A 17,548-nucleotide genomic window follows, 5' to 3' on the forward strand; every position below is an offset into this window, starting at 1 on the left:
AGATCTGAATTCAAATTCAACCTCAACTGTGTGATCTGGGCAAGTCCCTTAACCTCTCAGCTAATCACTCCAGTATCATTGCAAAGCAAAAAAACAAAACAAAACCAAAGGCAGCATGGTGCACAGTCATAAAGAGTCAGACATAACTGAACAATTTAACAGCTTCAGCAAGAACTAATAAAAATACTTGAAATTCATGATTTTTTAAAAAAGAAAACCCTAAATATTATTTTTCAAGAAATTATCAAAGAAAACTGCCAAAACATCCTAGAACCAGAGAATAAAATAGAAATTAAAAGAATACCCTGACTACCTCCAGAAAGAGAGTTCAAAATAAAAATTGCAGAGCTCCTATATCAAAAAGAAAATATTATAAGCAATCTGAAAGAAACAATTCAAATATCATGGTGCTACAATCTGGATAATGCAAGATTTAGCAGCTTCTACATTAAAGGATAGGAGGGCTTAGAACATGATATTCTGGAAGGCAAAGGAGCTACAATTGCAACCAAGAATAACCTACCCAGAAAAAGTGAATATTTCAGGAGAAAAAATTATATTAAATAAAAAAGTTGACTTTCAAGCATTTGTGATGAAATAGAAAATTTGACTTTCAAATATGACTCAAAAGAAGCTTAAGGAGACAGACATGAATGAGGAATCAAAAGGGATTTAAAAAGGTTAAATTGAGGGGTGGCTAGGTGGTGTAGTGGATAAAGCATTGGCCCTGGAGTCAGGAGTACCTGGGTTCAAATCTGGTCTCAGACACTTAATAATTACCTAGCTGTGTGGCCTTGGGCAAGCCACTTAACCCCATTTGCCTTGCAAAAACCTAAAAAACCAAGAAGGTTAAATTGTTTATATTCCTATGTGGGAAGATGATACTTGTAACTCTTAATTTTAACATTGTTAGGGCAGTTAAAAGGATTATACATAAACAGAAGAGGGTAGCTAGGTTGTACAATGGATAAAGCACTGGTCTTGGAGTCAGGAGGACTGGAGTTTGAATCCAGCCTGATACTTGACATTTACTAGCTGTGTGACCTTAGGCAAGTCACTTAACCCTGATTGCATCACATCCAGGAGCATCTCCAATCATCCTGATTCACATCTGGCCACTAGGCCCAGATGACTATGGAGGAGAAAATGAGGCTGGTGGCTTAGCATAGCACCCCCTTGCTCAAATCCAATTTATGTGCTTTTCATTGCATTACCTTCCCTGAAGTAATAGTCTTCAAAAACAAAGGACAACCATCATCGTCGTTATCATCATCATCAGACAAAGGGCCCAGAAAATTATCTGCCTAAAAGAGGCAAAAAAGGAAGAGATTTTACTGTGGAAGGGAAGGTGGAAGCAATGGGAGAAAGCACTTGAACCTTAATTTCAATGAGCTGACACCAAGAGAAAATAACACATACCCACATACAGTTGGAAATAGAAATCTATCTTACCCTACAGGAAAGTCAAAGGGAGGGAAATAATAAAAGAAGAGGGAAAGATTGATAGAAGAAAACTAAATTGATAGTATAAAAATCGATAGTATAAAAATTGGGAAGGGTGAATTCACCAAAAATGAAGAGGACATTAAATAATTTATTAGGAGCATTTTTTCCCAATTATATGCCAATAAATCTAACAATCCAAGTGAAATGAATGGATATTTACAAAAATATAAATTGCTTAAATTAACAGGAGAGGACATACAATATTCAAATAGCTCTTTTTTAGCAAAAGAAATCAAGTCATCAATGATCTCTACCTAAGAAAATCTTTTCTAAATTAGATGGATTCACAAATGAATTCTACTAAACACTTAAAGAAAAACCAATTCCAAGCCTATATAAAGTCTTTGAAAAAATAGGCAAAGAAGAAGTCATTTCAAATTACTTTCATAATATAAATATGGTGCTGATGCATAAACCAGGAAGAGCAAAAGGAGAAAGAAAACTACAAACTATTTCCCTATTGAATATTGATATAAAAATTGTAATTAAAATACTAATAAGGAAGTTACAAAAGGATGTCATATAGATCATATACTATGCCCACATACTGGATATACAAAGCTGATTCAATAAAGGGAAAAAAATTTGTCAGCATAATTGGCCACATCAATAACAAAAACAAAAGAATCATGTATCAACAGATACAGAAAAATCTTTTGACAATACTAGACTCACTCCTATTAAAAACACTAGAAAGCATAGGAATGAATGAAGCTTTCCTTAAAAAGGAGTTTTCCTAAAGCCATTAGCTTTTATTACTTGAAATGTGGATAAGCCAGAAGCTCTCTCACCAAGATCAAGGATTAAGCAAGGATGCCCATTATCACCATTATTATTCAACATTATACTAGAAATATTAGCTATAGCAATAAAAATAAATTGAAGAAATTAGAATAGACACTGAGGAAGAGAAATTAGCACTCTTAGCAGATGATGTGATGCCATACTTAGAGAATCTACAAAAAGACTACTTGAAATACCCTCAGGAAATTGGTAGAATATTGAATAAATGCACATAAATCATCAGCATTTCTGTTACCAACTTAAGTCCAATAGGCAGATATACATTGTCTTTAGTGCCTGTATCTCATCTTCACTCCTTGAGCTATAGCTCAAGAGACCCTAAGATGGGTTTCCTTTCATTATTCAGCCATTTCATACAGTTCAAAGTAAATTCATTTACTGAGATTGAGATAGGATGAATAATAGTAGGAATATGTCACCCTTACCTTTTGTCCCCAGAAGCTATAGTATACTCTCCTATCAAGAGACTATACTAAGAAAAGCAGGCACACAGTTGTGATACACTTTACAAAGGATCTGTGGGAAGAATGGATACATCTATGAGTGTATTTGGAGAGAGACTTGTACTTCTTCAGGAATACATGTGACTATGGTGATTCATCCTGAAATGCCACAGGGCCCTGATGTTCTTGTTCTTTATCAAATAATTAAGAATTTATTAAATGTATGCTCTGTTTCAGGCAATTTGCTAGGAACTAGAGATACAAATACAAAAAAAAATTAAAGAATCTTATTCTCAAGGAGTTTATGTTCTCTCAGGAAGACAGAATACAAAATAAATATGAGAGGGAGAGAGAGCACAAGGACAAGCAGAATTTACATAGTGATTGTGTGAATATCAAATATAAGATCATAAGATTGTGTGAAGATCAAATATAAGAGAAGCTGTGGCAGAAGGAACTGCAAGATTTGGCAAATGATTGGATAAATTGGCACTTAAGAGATTATTGGTCACGAGAGGAGAGTTTCAGTTGAATGAGCATTTTTGAAAAATATTTTTTCTTAATCCATCAAGTAAGGAGCAAGTTTACATCATGTAGGAGAACTTGGAGATTGAACTTCATCTTTAGAGGAGATGATTTTTATGTAATGGAGGGAATATAGAAATGGCATGGTGATGAGTTATGGAAACTGTACAATGCAAGTGGGGGGAACGGGGACAAGGTGTGAATGAGGTAGTACTGTATAATTAAGTTAGGAGAGTTGTTTGAGGGAAGGTTGTACTAGACTTTAAAAGCTGAGAAGTAGAATTTGTCTTTGGATCCTAAAGGGAATCTACAACTACTTAGAGATTTTTGAAAATGTTAGTACTTAAGAAAAATGACTGGCAACTGTGTAAGGAGAGTCTTGAGAAAGGGGGATCAATTACAGGACTGTTGAAGTGAAAGCTGATGAAGGCCTAAATTTATATATTGGTTATATAGGTAGAGAGAAAAGGGGTTAAATACAAGAGATATTGTGGAAATAGATATAGCAAGATTTGGGGAATGATTGGTTATGTTGGCAATTAAAACAATATTGAGGGGGGCGGCTAGGTGGCGCAGTGGAAAGAGCGCCGGCCCTGAAGTCAGGAGTACTCGAGTTCAAATCCAACCTCAGATGCTTAATTATCTAGCTGTGTGGCCTTGGGCAAGCCACTTAACCCCACTGCCTTGCAAAAACTAAAAAACAAAACAATATTGATAATTTTAAGAGAGTAGTTTCAGTTGTGTGATGAATTTGGAAACCAGTTTGTAAAGGATCAAAGAGTAAGTTTACAGTTTCATATATATCTCCTTTCTAATTTTTGGTATTTTGTAATGTTTGTCTGTGATTGTTAAGTTCATAATTTAACAAAAGTAAGAGTCTCTTTTCCCATCAAAGTTTTTTGCTCTTTTGACACTTATTCATATAAATTTAACCACAGAGAAATAGTGACATCCTTAATGAGTCAAAATTTTTTTATAGTCAACAAACAGTAGACACAATGGGACCCCATAGTTTCACCAGCTTTTGGTCAACTTTGTAACTGTAAAGATGAGTCTATTGTTGAGAACATCCTTTATGAAAGACTGTCTGTTCCCTTCTCATATTTTCATTGATACTCTCTAAATGTGTGTGTATGTATAGGTTATTGTTTTTTTAAGTTTTTATTAGTGGAAAGAGTGCCTGATGCTTTTCTTTTTTGGCAAGGCAATAAGTGACTTGCCCAAGGTCACACAGCTAGGTAATTATTAAGTGTTTGAGGTTGGATTTGAACTCAGGTGCTTTTGACTCTAGATCTGGTTCTCTATTCACTGTGCCACCTAGCTGCCCCAATACTGTGTCACCTAGTTGACTCTAGGTTATTCTTACAAAGATTTTGTTTTGAAAAGAAAGTTAAGAATTCGGTTCTATAGTTATCATTACTTTCTCTAGTATTTCCTTTGCTTCATAGTGTTTTTTTAACCACCTTTAAAATCATTATTAAGTACATATGTGCCAGGCATTTTGTAAATTGCTGCAAATAGAAAGAAAAGCAAAAAAAGGTATACCTCAAGATGGTTGCAACCTGTAGAAGACAATAAATGAAAAGAAGGAAAGAGAAAGGGCAAAACTGCTCAGCAAAAAATAGAAAAGTCTGGAGCAAGAGAAGAGAGTGAGGAGAGCTTCTCCTGGGAGGAAAAAACATTTAGTGTTGGATCTCCATGCTTGTATGGGATAAGGGGAGGGCAATGGGGGAAGTGAGGAATTCAGGATGACTTCTAGGTTGAAAGTCTGAGTGACTGGGTTGCCCTCTGTAGTAATAGGAAAGGTAGGAGGTGGGGGAAAATTTAGGGGAGAAGATAAGTTGTTTTAGACATACTGAGTTTCAGGTGTCTACAGAACATCCATTTCAACATGTGAAAAAGGTCTTTGGAGATGTGAAATTAAAGGTCAGGAGAAAGATTGAAGGAGAAAAGACAGATTTGAGAATCAGCATAGAGGTGGTAATTATACTGAAGGGAGCTGATGAGACCACTAAGTGAAGTAGTATAGAAGGAGAAGAGAAGGGTCCCAGGTGGTTAAAAGGCATGATTTAGAGAAGGAGCCAGGAAAGGAGATGGAGACAGAGACAGAGACAGAAAAGGAGTGGTCAGATAGGTAGGAAGAGAACCAGGAGAGTATACTTTCCCAGAATCCTAGAGAGAACAGTATGACAAGAAGAATAGAGTTATCAGGAGTGTCAAGTGAGAAAGAATATTGAGAAAAGTCATTGAATTTGACAACTAAGAGATCATCAGTAACTTTGGAGGGTAACTCTAGGAAACCAGAATGATGGATAACCTAGTGATATCAGAGGTATAGAAGATTCCCAGGCTGTTAAATGGACTTACCATGAAGGTTTTATGGAAGGATGTGGATGAAAATTTCATGGAATGAAAAAGGATGAATGAATTGAGATTTGTACTTTTGGAGGGAATACTACACGGATGAGATAACAGATCCATTCAAATAGCATCCCTGAAAAGAATAACACATTGACTGGAAGAGAAGAGATAAATGCTACTGCTTTGAGTCTTGTGGAAGAAAAAAGAAAAAAAGCCAATACAAAAGATGAACATTGGATTTTGTGCTTCCTTGATTAGTAACTCAAAACCTATAAGCACATCATAACTGAAAGCAGCTGGAGTTTCTTTAGACCTAATAGTAATATTATATATTCCTGAGGCAATAACATCAGGCTTTGCTTTCTAAATGGAAACTTCTAATATCCTTTATTAATGCTACACTTGGCAACTACTGTTATCTTTCCCTCAGTCTATTTTCTTCATGTTAAGCCAGAAGCTAGGTGGTGCAGTGGATAGAACACCAGCCTTGGAGTTAGGAAGACAAGAGTTCAAATCCAACCTCAGACAATTGGCACTTATTCAATATGTGACCTTGGGCTAGTCACTTTACCCTGATTGCCTCACATCCAGGACATCTCCAGTTGTCCTGATTCATATCTGGCCACTGGTCCAGATGTCTCTGGAAGAGAAAGTGAGACTGGTGACTTTGCATAGCACCCCCCTCACTCATATCCAATCATGTACTTGTCATAACATCACCCACTGATGTCATGGTCTTCTTTGAGAAGAAGGACAAACCTCATTTCTTCACTGTTCTGTTCCCACTACTGTTTCTTCAAATAGGACAAAATTAGTATCTTTTTATTTTTAGTAAATAGAATAATAAAGGTAGTAAAAGGAAAGAGCATGAAGTTTGCTTTTCCTCAAGGGTATTGGGAAATATGTGGGAAGACATTGACCTTTAAAATGAAATGAATCAGGGACTTTGTGCAGGATGTGAGAGAATAGCAGCTCAACTAATTTGTAAATGAATTGTGGATCATAAAAATCTTTAAGATAAACTCATAAAAACCAATAATTTTTCTTTATAGCAATAACAAAATCCAGCAGGAAATATAAGAAAGGATTGTTTCATTCAAAATAACTGCATAAAATATGCATTAAAATGCATAAAGTGTCTAGGAATCAATCTACCAAAGACCACATAAAACATATAGCTACAACTACAAAACACTCTTTAGAGAAATAAAAAATGACTTAAATATCTAGAAAGATATTTAGTACTCACAGATGAGTAGTATAAATATAATATACAGAAGATAATGCTACCTAAGATAATTTGCAAATTTAGAGCTATACCAAGCTACCAAAATACCAAAGGGATATTTGTTTTCCAGATCTAGGCAAAATAATAACAATAAAATTTATTTAGAAGAGCAATGCAATAAGAATATAGAGGAAAGCATTTCTAAGACTTAAAACTATTATAAAACAGTAATAGTAAAAATATTTTATATTGGCTAGAACTTAGAAAAATGGAATACCTTAGAAAAATCAAGAATCAGAAAAAAAATTGAAAGCAAAAAACCAGTGTTTGAGAAACCTGAAAATATAAATTACTTAGGAAAGAACTTCCTATTTCATAATAACTACAGGGAAAGCTAGAAAGCAGTCTGGCAGAAATTAATCTTAGACTTTTTAGGTCTTATACTATATTCTACAATAAAGTCAAAATGGATTCACAATCTGAAGATTAAAGACCATACTATAGAAGATTAGAAGTGAAATAATCATATACCTTGAAAAAATATATAGAAAAAATTCTCAAGCAATAAGGGATAGAGGCAGTTTTGATTGCATGAAATTAAAAATGTTTTTGGTCAAACAAAATAAATTCTTCTCCAATAAGAAGAGAACTTAGTATCAAATTTCTCAGATAATAGTGTGGCATCTAAAAATATAGGGGTATGTGGATGATGCAGTGACTGGTCCTAGAGTGAGGAGGACCTGAATTCAAATCTAGCTTCTTACTTGCTGCATGACACCTGGTTAAGTTGCTTAATTTGCCTCAGTTTCCTTATCTGTAAAATGAGCTGGAGAAGAAAATAGCAAACCACCCCAGTCTCTTTGCCAGAAAAACCACAAATGGGGACATGAATGTCAGACACAATTGAAGAAAAAACTAAACAGGAGTGGTTAGGTGACACAGTGAATGGTGCAGCAGCCCTGGAGTCAGGAGGACCTGAGTACAATCTGGCCTCAGACCCTTAATAATTACCTAACCATGTGATTTTGGGTAAGTCACTTGATGCTGTTGCCTTGCACCCCCCCGCCAAAAAAAATCTAAACGAAAATACCTAAAATATAAACAACTAATAAAAATAAATAAGACCAAAACGTCTTCTCTATAGAAAAGGGATCAAATGATATGAATGACAATTCACAAAAGAACTGCAAACTATTATCACCTATATAAAAGAAAGCTTCAAATTACAAATAAAAGAAATGCAAGTTTTACTTCACACTCTGCATATGGTAAAAGTGGGAATAGTCAATACTGGAAGATGTGGAAAGACATTAATGCATGTTGGTGGAGCTATGTATACTCATTCTGGAAAGCAGATTGGATTATACAAATAAATGACTAAAATGTCTGTATTTTGCTCCAGAGATTCCACTGCCAGACATATGCCCTAAGGAGATGATTTAAAAAAATAAAAAATAAAAAGGCTTCATAGACAATACAATGTTTTTAGCAGCACACTGTGTAGCAAAGAACTATAAACAAAGTAGATTCTCAGTATCTAGAATGGTCTAGAAATGTAATATAATGTTACTGTGTTGTGAGAAATGACAAATAATGAATTGAGAGCAGCATGATAACTTTTAGATGAATTTCAGAACTCAGGACTTACTGGCAAAGTAAAATAAGTTGAGTGGTCATTGGGTATTTAGTTATTTAAGAATTTGTGAAAGAATGCAATGCTTAGTCAGGAAGCAGGTTTTACTGAAATTCAGAGCAGCTCTATGAATTGCATTACTAAAGGTAATGCTTCTCTTGAATAAAGAGAATTGATTTACAAAGTAGATGCTTCTGGCTAGTCTGTGCTTTTATAATCAATAGAGTTTTGGAGTTTTTTAAGTAACATTTTCACCTTTTCTTTCAGACACATGTATTACCACTATGAAAACCTGTTTCCACAGTTGATTAAGAAACCTGGTGTGTTTGAAAAAGTGAAGGACTTCTTAGAGTATGTATAAATGTTTACTTTTCTGATTTAAGTTTTGATAGTTCAGGTGCTTAACCTTCAATTAAAAAAGTTTTCATTTTTACCCACACCTTTTCACTTCTAATTCAACTTTACTTTATTTTCAGTTCCACATTTTCTCTCCCTCCTCCATTGAAAAGACAAGAAAAATTAAAACTAACATAACTCTCTCCACTCTTTCTAGTTGACCTCAGCAGTTGTTTTCATGTTTTGAGACTTCAGAGAGAGAATAAACTAAAATATCATGAACTTAAAAGCTTCTTATTAGAAAATTCTGAAGATTGAAAGAGAAATAACTTGAGAGAGAGAGAGAGAGAGAGAGAGAGAGAGAGAGAGAGAGAGAGAGAGAGAGAGAGAGAGAGAAGCATATGGAAGAGAATGACAGCCCCAAGAAATAGTATGTCAGGAGTTCACACTTGAACTGAGACTAAAGACAGCAAAATGTTATTGGTGGAAGTAAGTAAAGATCAAAGAAAGGACAGATAGGACCAAAGCTCAGAGTCAATTAGACAGATGTCTATGACAGGGGATGCCAATGACAGAAAGAAGAGTAATCAAATCTTAGAGCTTTTTGCTTCAGGGTAATAAAGGAAATAGTAACAGGGGATGCTCTCAGTGAATTCCAAGATACTACCTGAAAGAACTAGTAAAATGTGAGTATGTCACTATGTCAATGATCTTTGGAAATACATGAAGAATAGGTCAGGGGTCAAAAGTTTGGAGATAGGTAAATGTAATCTCTACTCTCCAAAAGAGAATAGTAGAATATTTAATCTATAGAGGGCAAGTGACCATAAATCACAGAACCTTGTATTTACAGCTTGAAGGGACCTCAAAGGTCATTTATTTTAAGGCTTTCATTTTACAGATGAGGAAACTGAGACCCAGATAAGTTGAATGGCAGAGTCAAGATTTGAACCCAAGTCCTCTGAAATAAAGTACTTATTCCTTTGCACTACTTTGCTTGTTTAAAGGACAAAAATCTAGAATTTGAGACAAGTGGATGGCACAATGGATAGAGTACTTAACCTGAAATCAAGATCTAAGTTCAAAATCCAGCTTCAGATAACTTGCTAGCTGGACAAATCACCCTCTCTCTGCCTGCCCTAGTTTCCTCAACTGTAAAATGGCAATGATAATAGTACTTATCACCAAGGCTGCTGCAGGGATGAAAGGAGATATCTGTAAAGCACTTAGCACTGTGTTTGTTATACAGTTAGGTGCTAGCTATTATTATTGTTGTTGTTGTTGTTGTTAGTAATTCATGACTTTAAAGGAGTTATTTGTCAGCACTGAGATTGAGAGAGCTCATGTATTTTTTATTCCAAAATATCCACTTATTCAGAGCTTAATTTTTTTAATGATCTTATGCATAAAAGTGAAGGTAACATTTATTTGTTAAATTGTTTACTTTGCCTCTGACATTTGAACCATTCACTTAATCTCTACATTCCTTACGCAGTAAATGATACACTGGCAGAGGGAATCTCCATACCAGGAGTTTCTAATATTACCCAGATTTACACATTCACATATGTTTAGAGAGATGCTTTTATTTAAAAAGCACTTAACTATTTTTGTATAGTTTATACCTAGCCTTCTCATATCTCCACACACAAATAAGTAAACTACTATGTTTCACTTGGAAGTATAAATACGAAAGTGAGAATGCCCCTGCTTTCAAGGAACTCGCATGTATATATGCCCATATTGTCTAACAATCATGCCTCCATGCACCCAGCTCATGCCATTTACTCCCGGTGTGCCTCTTGGCCAGTTATCTCCTCTGGGTCCCAATTAGCATATTTTTTAAATGAAAGGGTTCATAGATAATGCATGGATTCCCTTTTAACTTTAGTTCTATGATCCTATGATATTATGATCACTAACCACACTAACTAGGAAGAACATCATATTTCATTGCCTCTGGAAAAAAGCTTGTTGATCCACTGCTCTGTTTTTCCATTTCAAAACATTGTTTCCTGACTAGGGATAGTCTCACTTGGATATTCCCAGTGCCTAGCACCCCAACTTTAAACTGGGCAACATAGCTAGGAAGGAATTTAAAAGTCTTTCTAGGATTTGTCATGAATCCCAGACTCTTCACCTTTTATTTTTAGAAAGTTCCATCTTTTTTTCAAGAAATATAACAGTAATGTTAGCTTTGCAACACCCACTTGTGATTCCCTTGATTCCTTTGTTGGATTTTGCTTTAATTTATCTAAAGTCAGTTTGTTTTTCATCCAGGAAACAAGATGAATGGGCCAGACAACAGATTGGTAAGAACAGGAAGAATCCATTTTGGAGACATGTGGGCTATGTTTTTTCACAGCTTGATGGGTTGTATTTTGGAGCTGCAGAGAAAGCAAAATTAGCTGAGAAAAAGGTAAGAGCTCTAGTCCTTAGAATTTATCCTGCATGGTATAGGGACCTATTACTAACTCTTAAACCTCTTAAGAGTTCTGATAAGAGCATACTAGTATTCTTTAAACCTTGTACTAGATTTTTGAGCTCATTGATGCATATTTACCTTCAATATGTACATCTCCCTCTCCCTACTCTAATCCATATTATTTTTTTTGTGGAACCATAACTAGCTAAGGGTTATGAAGGCTGTCATCCAGAGCTACAAATTTAAATGGTTTTGATACCTCTTGAAGTCCTTTAGTACCACCCCCCCAAAAAAAAGCAGATAGCATGAATAATTACATAAAATAGAAATCTTGGTGGGTTATGTACTTTTACCACCCCTACCCTTGGCATTCCCAACTCCATTATTTCTTTCTGTCTTCACCCCATTCCCAGAAATTCCCTAGTAGTAGCCACATTGATGTCTCAGAATCTGCATCTTCCTCTTCCTTCACACTATTTACTCCTCATCAACTGATTGTATATTGTCCTAAACTACTTTTACCTCTGACTTTTTGAAAGTTACCTCAACTCTCTTACATTCCTAGGTGGTCATTTTGTATTTACAGATTAATTTATGGTGCTTTCACTATATGAAAGTATTACTATAGCTTCCTAAAAGTGAAAGTACAAATGTTGATGTGTTATATTGGCACCAACTTCTCCTTCTCCCCACCCCCATCCTCAATTTTTTCCAGGTTCTCTCTTCCTAAACTGTTATTGCTTACTCTACCTACACCTATCCTAGAAGCTTGTGGTTCTCTAAGTGGAGTGGGAAATGTGATCAAGGAGATACTACTTTTTCAAACAAGGTTACTTGGGGGTTACTTGTGAGATAGAGAGGATATAAATCTACTCACAACTATAGCTTCTATGCTTCCACCCAATGTATACTTCACATTTAAATAAAACAACCTAGATGATTTCATTAGCTTTTTTCTGTGTTAACCCTTAGAAAACATTCAGTGCTAGAGAGTAATCTTTTCTCCCCATGAACCTAAGTCACATTCTTCAACTAGTGCACATGGGGTCTGTGGAAGGTAGTGAAGGGAATACCATGTTTGTACCTGAGGTAACTCATAATTGATGTTCTTGGTCTCATTGGTGTTAACTTTCAGTATAGTCTTCATCTTCTGGGCCTTTCAACTCTCCTGTTTCTCTGCTATTCTGTATTGAAGAAGCATTTAGCTCTCTCAGCAAAATAGCACCCTTAAATCTTGTCTGGCTTCTAAGATCACATTACCAGGCTTTCAGGGAAAAACATTTTTCTTAAGTCAGGCATTGTGAAACTCTTCAGGTCTACTATCTGGGCTTCAAGAGGCTTCTATCTGTAGAAAATAGAAAAGAGCAATAGGTAAGGGATCTCTCTCTCTCTCTCTCTCTCTCTCTCTCTATCTGTCTATCTATCTATCTATCTCTTTCACTTTACTTGTCAACTCTTCAAAATACAGAGGATTCTACTTATACTAATCAGTTCCTAGATCAGAACCTCCTTCAATTAGATTAACTCTGTTCAGCCACAGAGAGTGTACATTTCTAATTAGCTGCTCTCCTGCCTAAAAGTCAAGACCAACTCCTTTGTCACCCAAGTCTTATTTAAGTTGAGAAACCCCAAATCCACCTTTCAGCCAGCTAGAACAAAATTAGTCAATATACAACGTTCCTATGATCCAATAAACTTTTAAGCTTACTTAAACCACTAAAAATTAGCTGGGAGAAATAATGCACTGCTGTCATCAAACAGAATTTTTGTCTCAATGAGGGGCTACTTTTATGTCCTCACAGAACTGTCATGTCTCAAGAGTTCTATGGTATGCCAAGCTGATGGAATGTCAGCATTGAGTCTGCTACCAATATGATGATTCTCTAAGAGGTGTGCTATTGGGCTACTTGAGGAGGACTGGAAATGGAAAATGTCAGAGCTCCTATGCCAGTCAGTAATGGGAGTGACCATTCCATGAATAGTCATTGTATTTGAAGTCTCAGAAAGCTGGGAATGCTGAGTTTTTAAAATAAAGTGAAATGAAATGAAATATAAATCTAGGTATCTACAACATTCCCATAAGCCACTGGTATCAAACAAATAAAAACAATACCTGCAGGCCACATGCTGACATAGAAAACATTGATTTATATGTGTTGTAATATAGTTTTATTTATTTTGTTACACACTTCCCAATTTTATTTTAATCTAGTTCTGTTGGTTTGTGTGAGTTTCTTGGCACATCTGCCTTAGGCTACTTAGTCAGAAAAATGAAATAGGGTTAGTTAGCCTGGCTTGACTAATAAATAAAATAACTAATGACAGGTAGCATGGCATAGTGGATAGAGCACTAACCTTGACTCAGAAAGACTGGGGTTTGAGTCCTACATCTGATGGAAGACTAGTAACCTTTGAATGTGTCAGAGAGGAAATCACAATTCTAAATAAATGAACAAAAAACTCCTGTAATGAATAAATGCTTAATGAACAATTTGAGCAATTTGTTCTTGATGAAACCATCCTGGCTCTTTGTATTCACCTTCTACTTCCTTTTTTCCTTATTTTTAGCTATTCATTGAGCACTCCCATATTATTAATATTCTTGAATTTTACTAGGAATTAATGTCAACAGCTTACTGGTCAACAGTCAATAGATTGCTTGGGGAAAGCATTTGCCCTTTTTTGTCCTGAGATACATCTCCTCACCCCCACTGTCTTCTAAATATCACTGACAATAGTTCAGCAGTGGCATTAGCCAAGGGCTTTTAGTACCTGGATATATGGTTCATCTAGACTATATAACGAGCTCATACAGACAGCTTGTCATTCTTTTGCCTGTTCTTTTTGAGTCAGTAAACCTCATTGGCCAGATACCTCCATAACTTAAATATAATATTACAAAGCATATTGATAAGTCCCCTTCTGTTTGGGGTAAGGTTATAAAGTTCTAAAACTGATTCCACAAGATGTGCATCTGTTATGACTTTATCAGATAGACTCTTAGCAGAGATAAAATAGTAAAACTGTGGATAAAAGAAAAATGCTCTAGTTTAACAGAAATCAAATTACATTGACTGCCTGGTTTCTAGAAATCAAAGTTAGTTATAATCTTTATTCTTTCTTTCCAGCCCTTAACCCTCATACAGATTCAGTTCCTGAACGCAATTGGAGATATACTGGACCTAATACCCTCACTAGTCCCGCCAACTAATGTCTCACTGAATCATTCTGTTATAGATAATATGGGTCATTGCTCGGCTCTCATTAAGGTAAGATTCTCCAATAGTCTCATTTCATATATGTATATTCATTCATGCATTTAAAGATAGAGGGATAGAAATAGGGAAATTTTCTCATAAATTAATATAATTGTATAAATATATTTTATATATCAGTCTTCTCTAAAGCATTAATTCTGATGCCTCATTATGACATGGAGCTAAGCTCTGAACTGTTAAAGGCTTTCACAGCAGAGTATCAGGTCCTCCCAAGTTGAAAAGACTTTGCACATCCAGCTTGGAGATTAACTCTTTGTCTATAATACCTAAGGCTAGAAAGGCTCATTATCAGAATGTTAGCCACCATGTGGCTTATTTTTCCACCCCAGCAAATCTCAAAGGTGTGGAGAGGTTGTAGTCACCATTGGTGTTTTCAGACCAATGAAATATACAATATATTGTATTGTATTGTATTATAAAAGTTTCTTATGTGTTAAATAGCAATAATCTTTCACATATTTGAAATTCATGTTTGTGGGATTTTCTGCAAAGTGGACCTCAGGTGGCTCAAGCTTCATAGCTTCTGTATTGAATAGATAGATACTCCCATTGCCTTGCTGAGAAGATCTATAACTTTGTTTGACTAACTCCTCACTAGGCATATCTCAGACAGAATGCTTGGTGACTTTTCTTGGTGATTTCTGTTTCTAAACTGTTGCTCTATTTAGCTGGGATTATTCCACGGCCACAATTTAGAGCTTGAAATTTAGCTGATAAAGTTGTGAATCTGTCTCCCCTCTCTTCCTTCCCTCCCTCTCTTTGTCTCTTTCATTTTCTCTTTTCCTCTCGCCTCTTATTCTCTTTCCCTTCCCTTTGATTTCTGAATTCAAATTTTGGGTCTGCTCTGTAATTTATGGTTATTTTGTAGTGAGCATCTAAAGTCTCATTTTCTATCTATAGTCAGATAAATTAGATATGACCTTTAATCATAAAATCAATTTTATATCCACATTCTCTAGTATATATTATAACTTGGAACAACTGTCTCAGAACTCTGAGACAGACAGTTACTGCCCATAAAAAAAAGCAATAGCATAAAGGATCAATTCCTTATAAGATATTAAAAATACTTTTAGCACACACTCAAATCAGCATCATACACACTCAAATCAGCATTGTACACACTCAAATCAGCAAATGTACTGGATCTGTGTTTAAAAGCCTTGGATTCAAATCCCAACTTTATCAATTACTATTTAATCTTCATTATTTCTCCTCTTTATAATGGTCAGACAGAATAGCCTTTGAATTCTCTTCCAGTTCTACTTCTATGATTGTATCATTCTACAGACCCCAGCCACTGTTAGGGAAGTTTTAGGCTTCAATTCAGGCTTCCTTGTGTCACAACCTGAAAACTCAAAACTGATCTTAGGACTCATGGTTCCATTTTTCTCTCCGCATTTGGAAGAGATTTTATTACCAAAAGAGGAAACATGCCAATCATGTAGCATGAGCAAAGAAAAATAGGACATATAATGAGTACTGCATTTCTATTCTTAAAATGTTAAAAGACTTAGAGGAAGGTCTCAAAAAAATTACACAATGAGAAGGCTTGTAATGAGGATATAGCTTCATTGAAGTCAGAATTTAGGAGAGGTTTATCACAAGGTTGGTTGCAGAGTTCTGGCCACAGTGATTCTATGGGACAATCTACTAAATCAGATTACATTCTGCATTAGTGAAGGGATTATCCACACTGTCAGATCACTGCATATTGAAGAAAGCATATATGTGTATAATTCAATTCAATAAACAATTATTAAATTCTTCTGAGAAGTGGTGGGTCATAATGGATCCTGCTGAACTGAGAATTAAGAGACCTGTGTTCACATACCACTTCAGACATTAGTTAGCTGTGAAAAGTTTGGCAAATGATGTAACTTATCCATACCTCATTTTCCTCATCTATAAACTAATCATCATAATAACAACTATTATTTAGCACTTTAAGGTTTGCAAAGAACTTTTTATGCAATATTTCATTTAAGTTTCACAGTAATGCTATCCAATTAAGTACTACAGGCATTCTTCATTTTATAATCAAAGAGACTGAGTTCAGAGATTAAGTGGTTTATGTATGGTCACAGAAAAAATAAGGATCAGACACTCAACTCAACTTCTTATCTTCCTAATTTTAGATCCAATGATATTTTTTTTTCCTTATTTTGGTTTTTGCAAGGCAGTAGGTTAAGTGACTTGCCCAACGTCACACAGCTAGGCAATTATTCAGTGTCTGAGGCCGGATTTGAACTCAGATCCTCCTGACTCCAGGGCTGGTGCTCTATCCACTGCACCACCTAGTTGTCCCCCAGGTCCAATGATATTTCACACTGCCTCTCAATAAGTCATTTGCTGGGTTAATAATAACACCTGTATCTCTACTCTCAAGTTGTACAGGCATTGCTACTCTTATTCATTAAAATACATTTTATTAGGTTGCTCTATAAATAGAACAACCCTTGGCACTGGTATAGAGCCAAGATATCAACAGAACATTGTTGCCTTCATGGCAGAGGGAGTTATTCTTTTCTATACCACTTGGAATGGTATATCCTCCTTTGACTTTATCATATTCTACTTTGCATCTTACTTATTTCAAAAGATCATAGATTTGAGAGAGAAACATTTGAGACCATGTAGTTCAACCCTTTATTTATTCCACATTTTGCAAATGTGGAAATGAAAACCTAAAGAGGTTCTGTATGTATTTTAACTCCTTCTATAAACGCCCTCTGCCTCTTCCTAGTACCTAGCCCAGTTTTCTTAATAAATACTTATTGAATAGAATTGGTACTCTGATTCACAATCATGCGATTGACAATACCAAGCTTAGTATTCACCATAACTAACCTTGCCCAAGCTTGTCATGTTACTGCTGCTGCTGCTACTCTTCTGCAACTCTGTTGATGTCATTTAATAGCATGTTTCCCCTTTCCTTCTTGCTTCCCACCTTGGCTCTAGGAATAGTAATCAATTCCTACATAGCCATTTCTGGAAAATACACATCCG

The 17,548-nt window shown here is 35.5% G+C and overlaps 1 protein-coding gene across 1 annotated transcript in view; it reads left to right on the plus strand.

Moving 5' to 3' along the window:
• Positions 1 to 17,548, plus strand: part of PLBD1 (phospholipase B domain containing 1) — an 82,559-nt gene that overhangs the window by 20,892 nt on the left and 44,119 nt on the right. The window contains exons 3-5 of the mRNA XM_074194539.1: positions 8,768 to 8,851; positions 11,117 to 11,255; positions 14,390 to 14,530. Of these exons, the coding sequence (XP_074050640.1) occupies positions 8,768 to 8,851; positions 11,117 to 11,255; positions 14,390 to 14,530 (364 nt within the window). The remainder of the gene's footprint in view (positions 1 to 8,767; positions 8,852 to 11,116; positions 11,256 to 14,389; positions 14,531 to 17,548) is intronic.

The sequence above is a fragment of the Macrotis lagotis genome, chromosome 7 (genome assembly GCF_037893015.1).
Source record: "Macrotis lagotis isolate mMagLag1 chromosome 7, bilby.v1.9.chrom.fasta, whole genome shotgun sequence".
In the NCBI taxonomy this organism is placed as follows: Eukaryota; Metazoa; Chordata; class Mammalia; order Peramelemorphia; family Peramelidae; genus Macrotis; species Macrotis lagotis.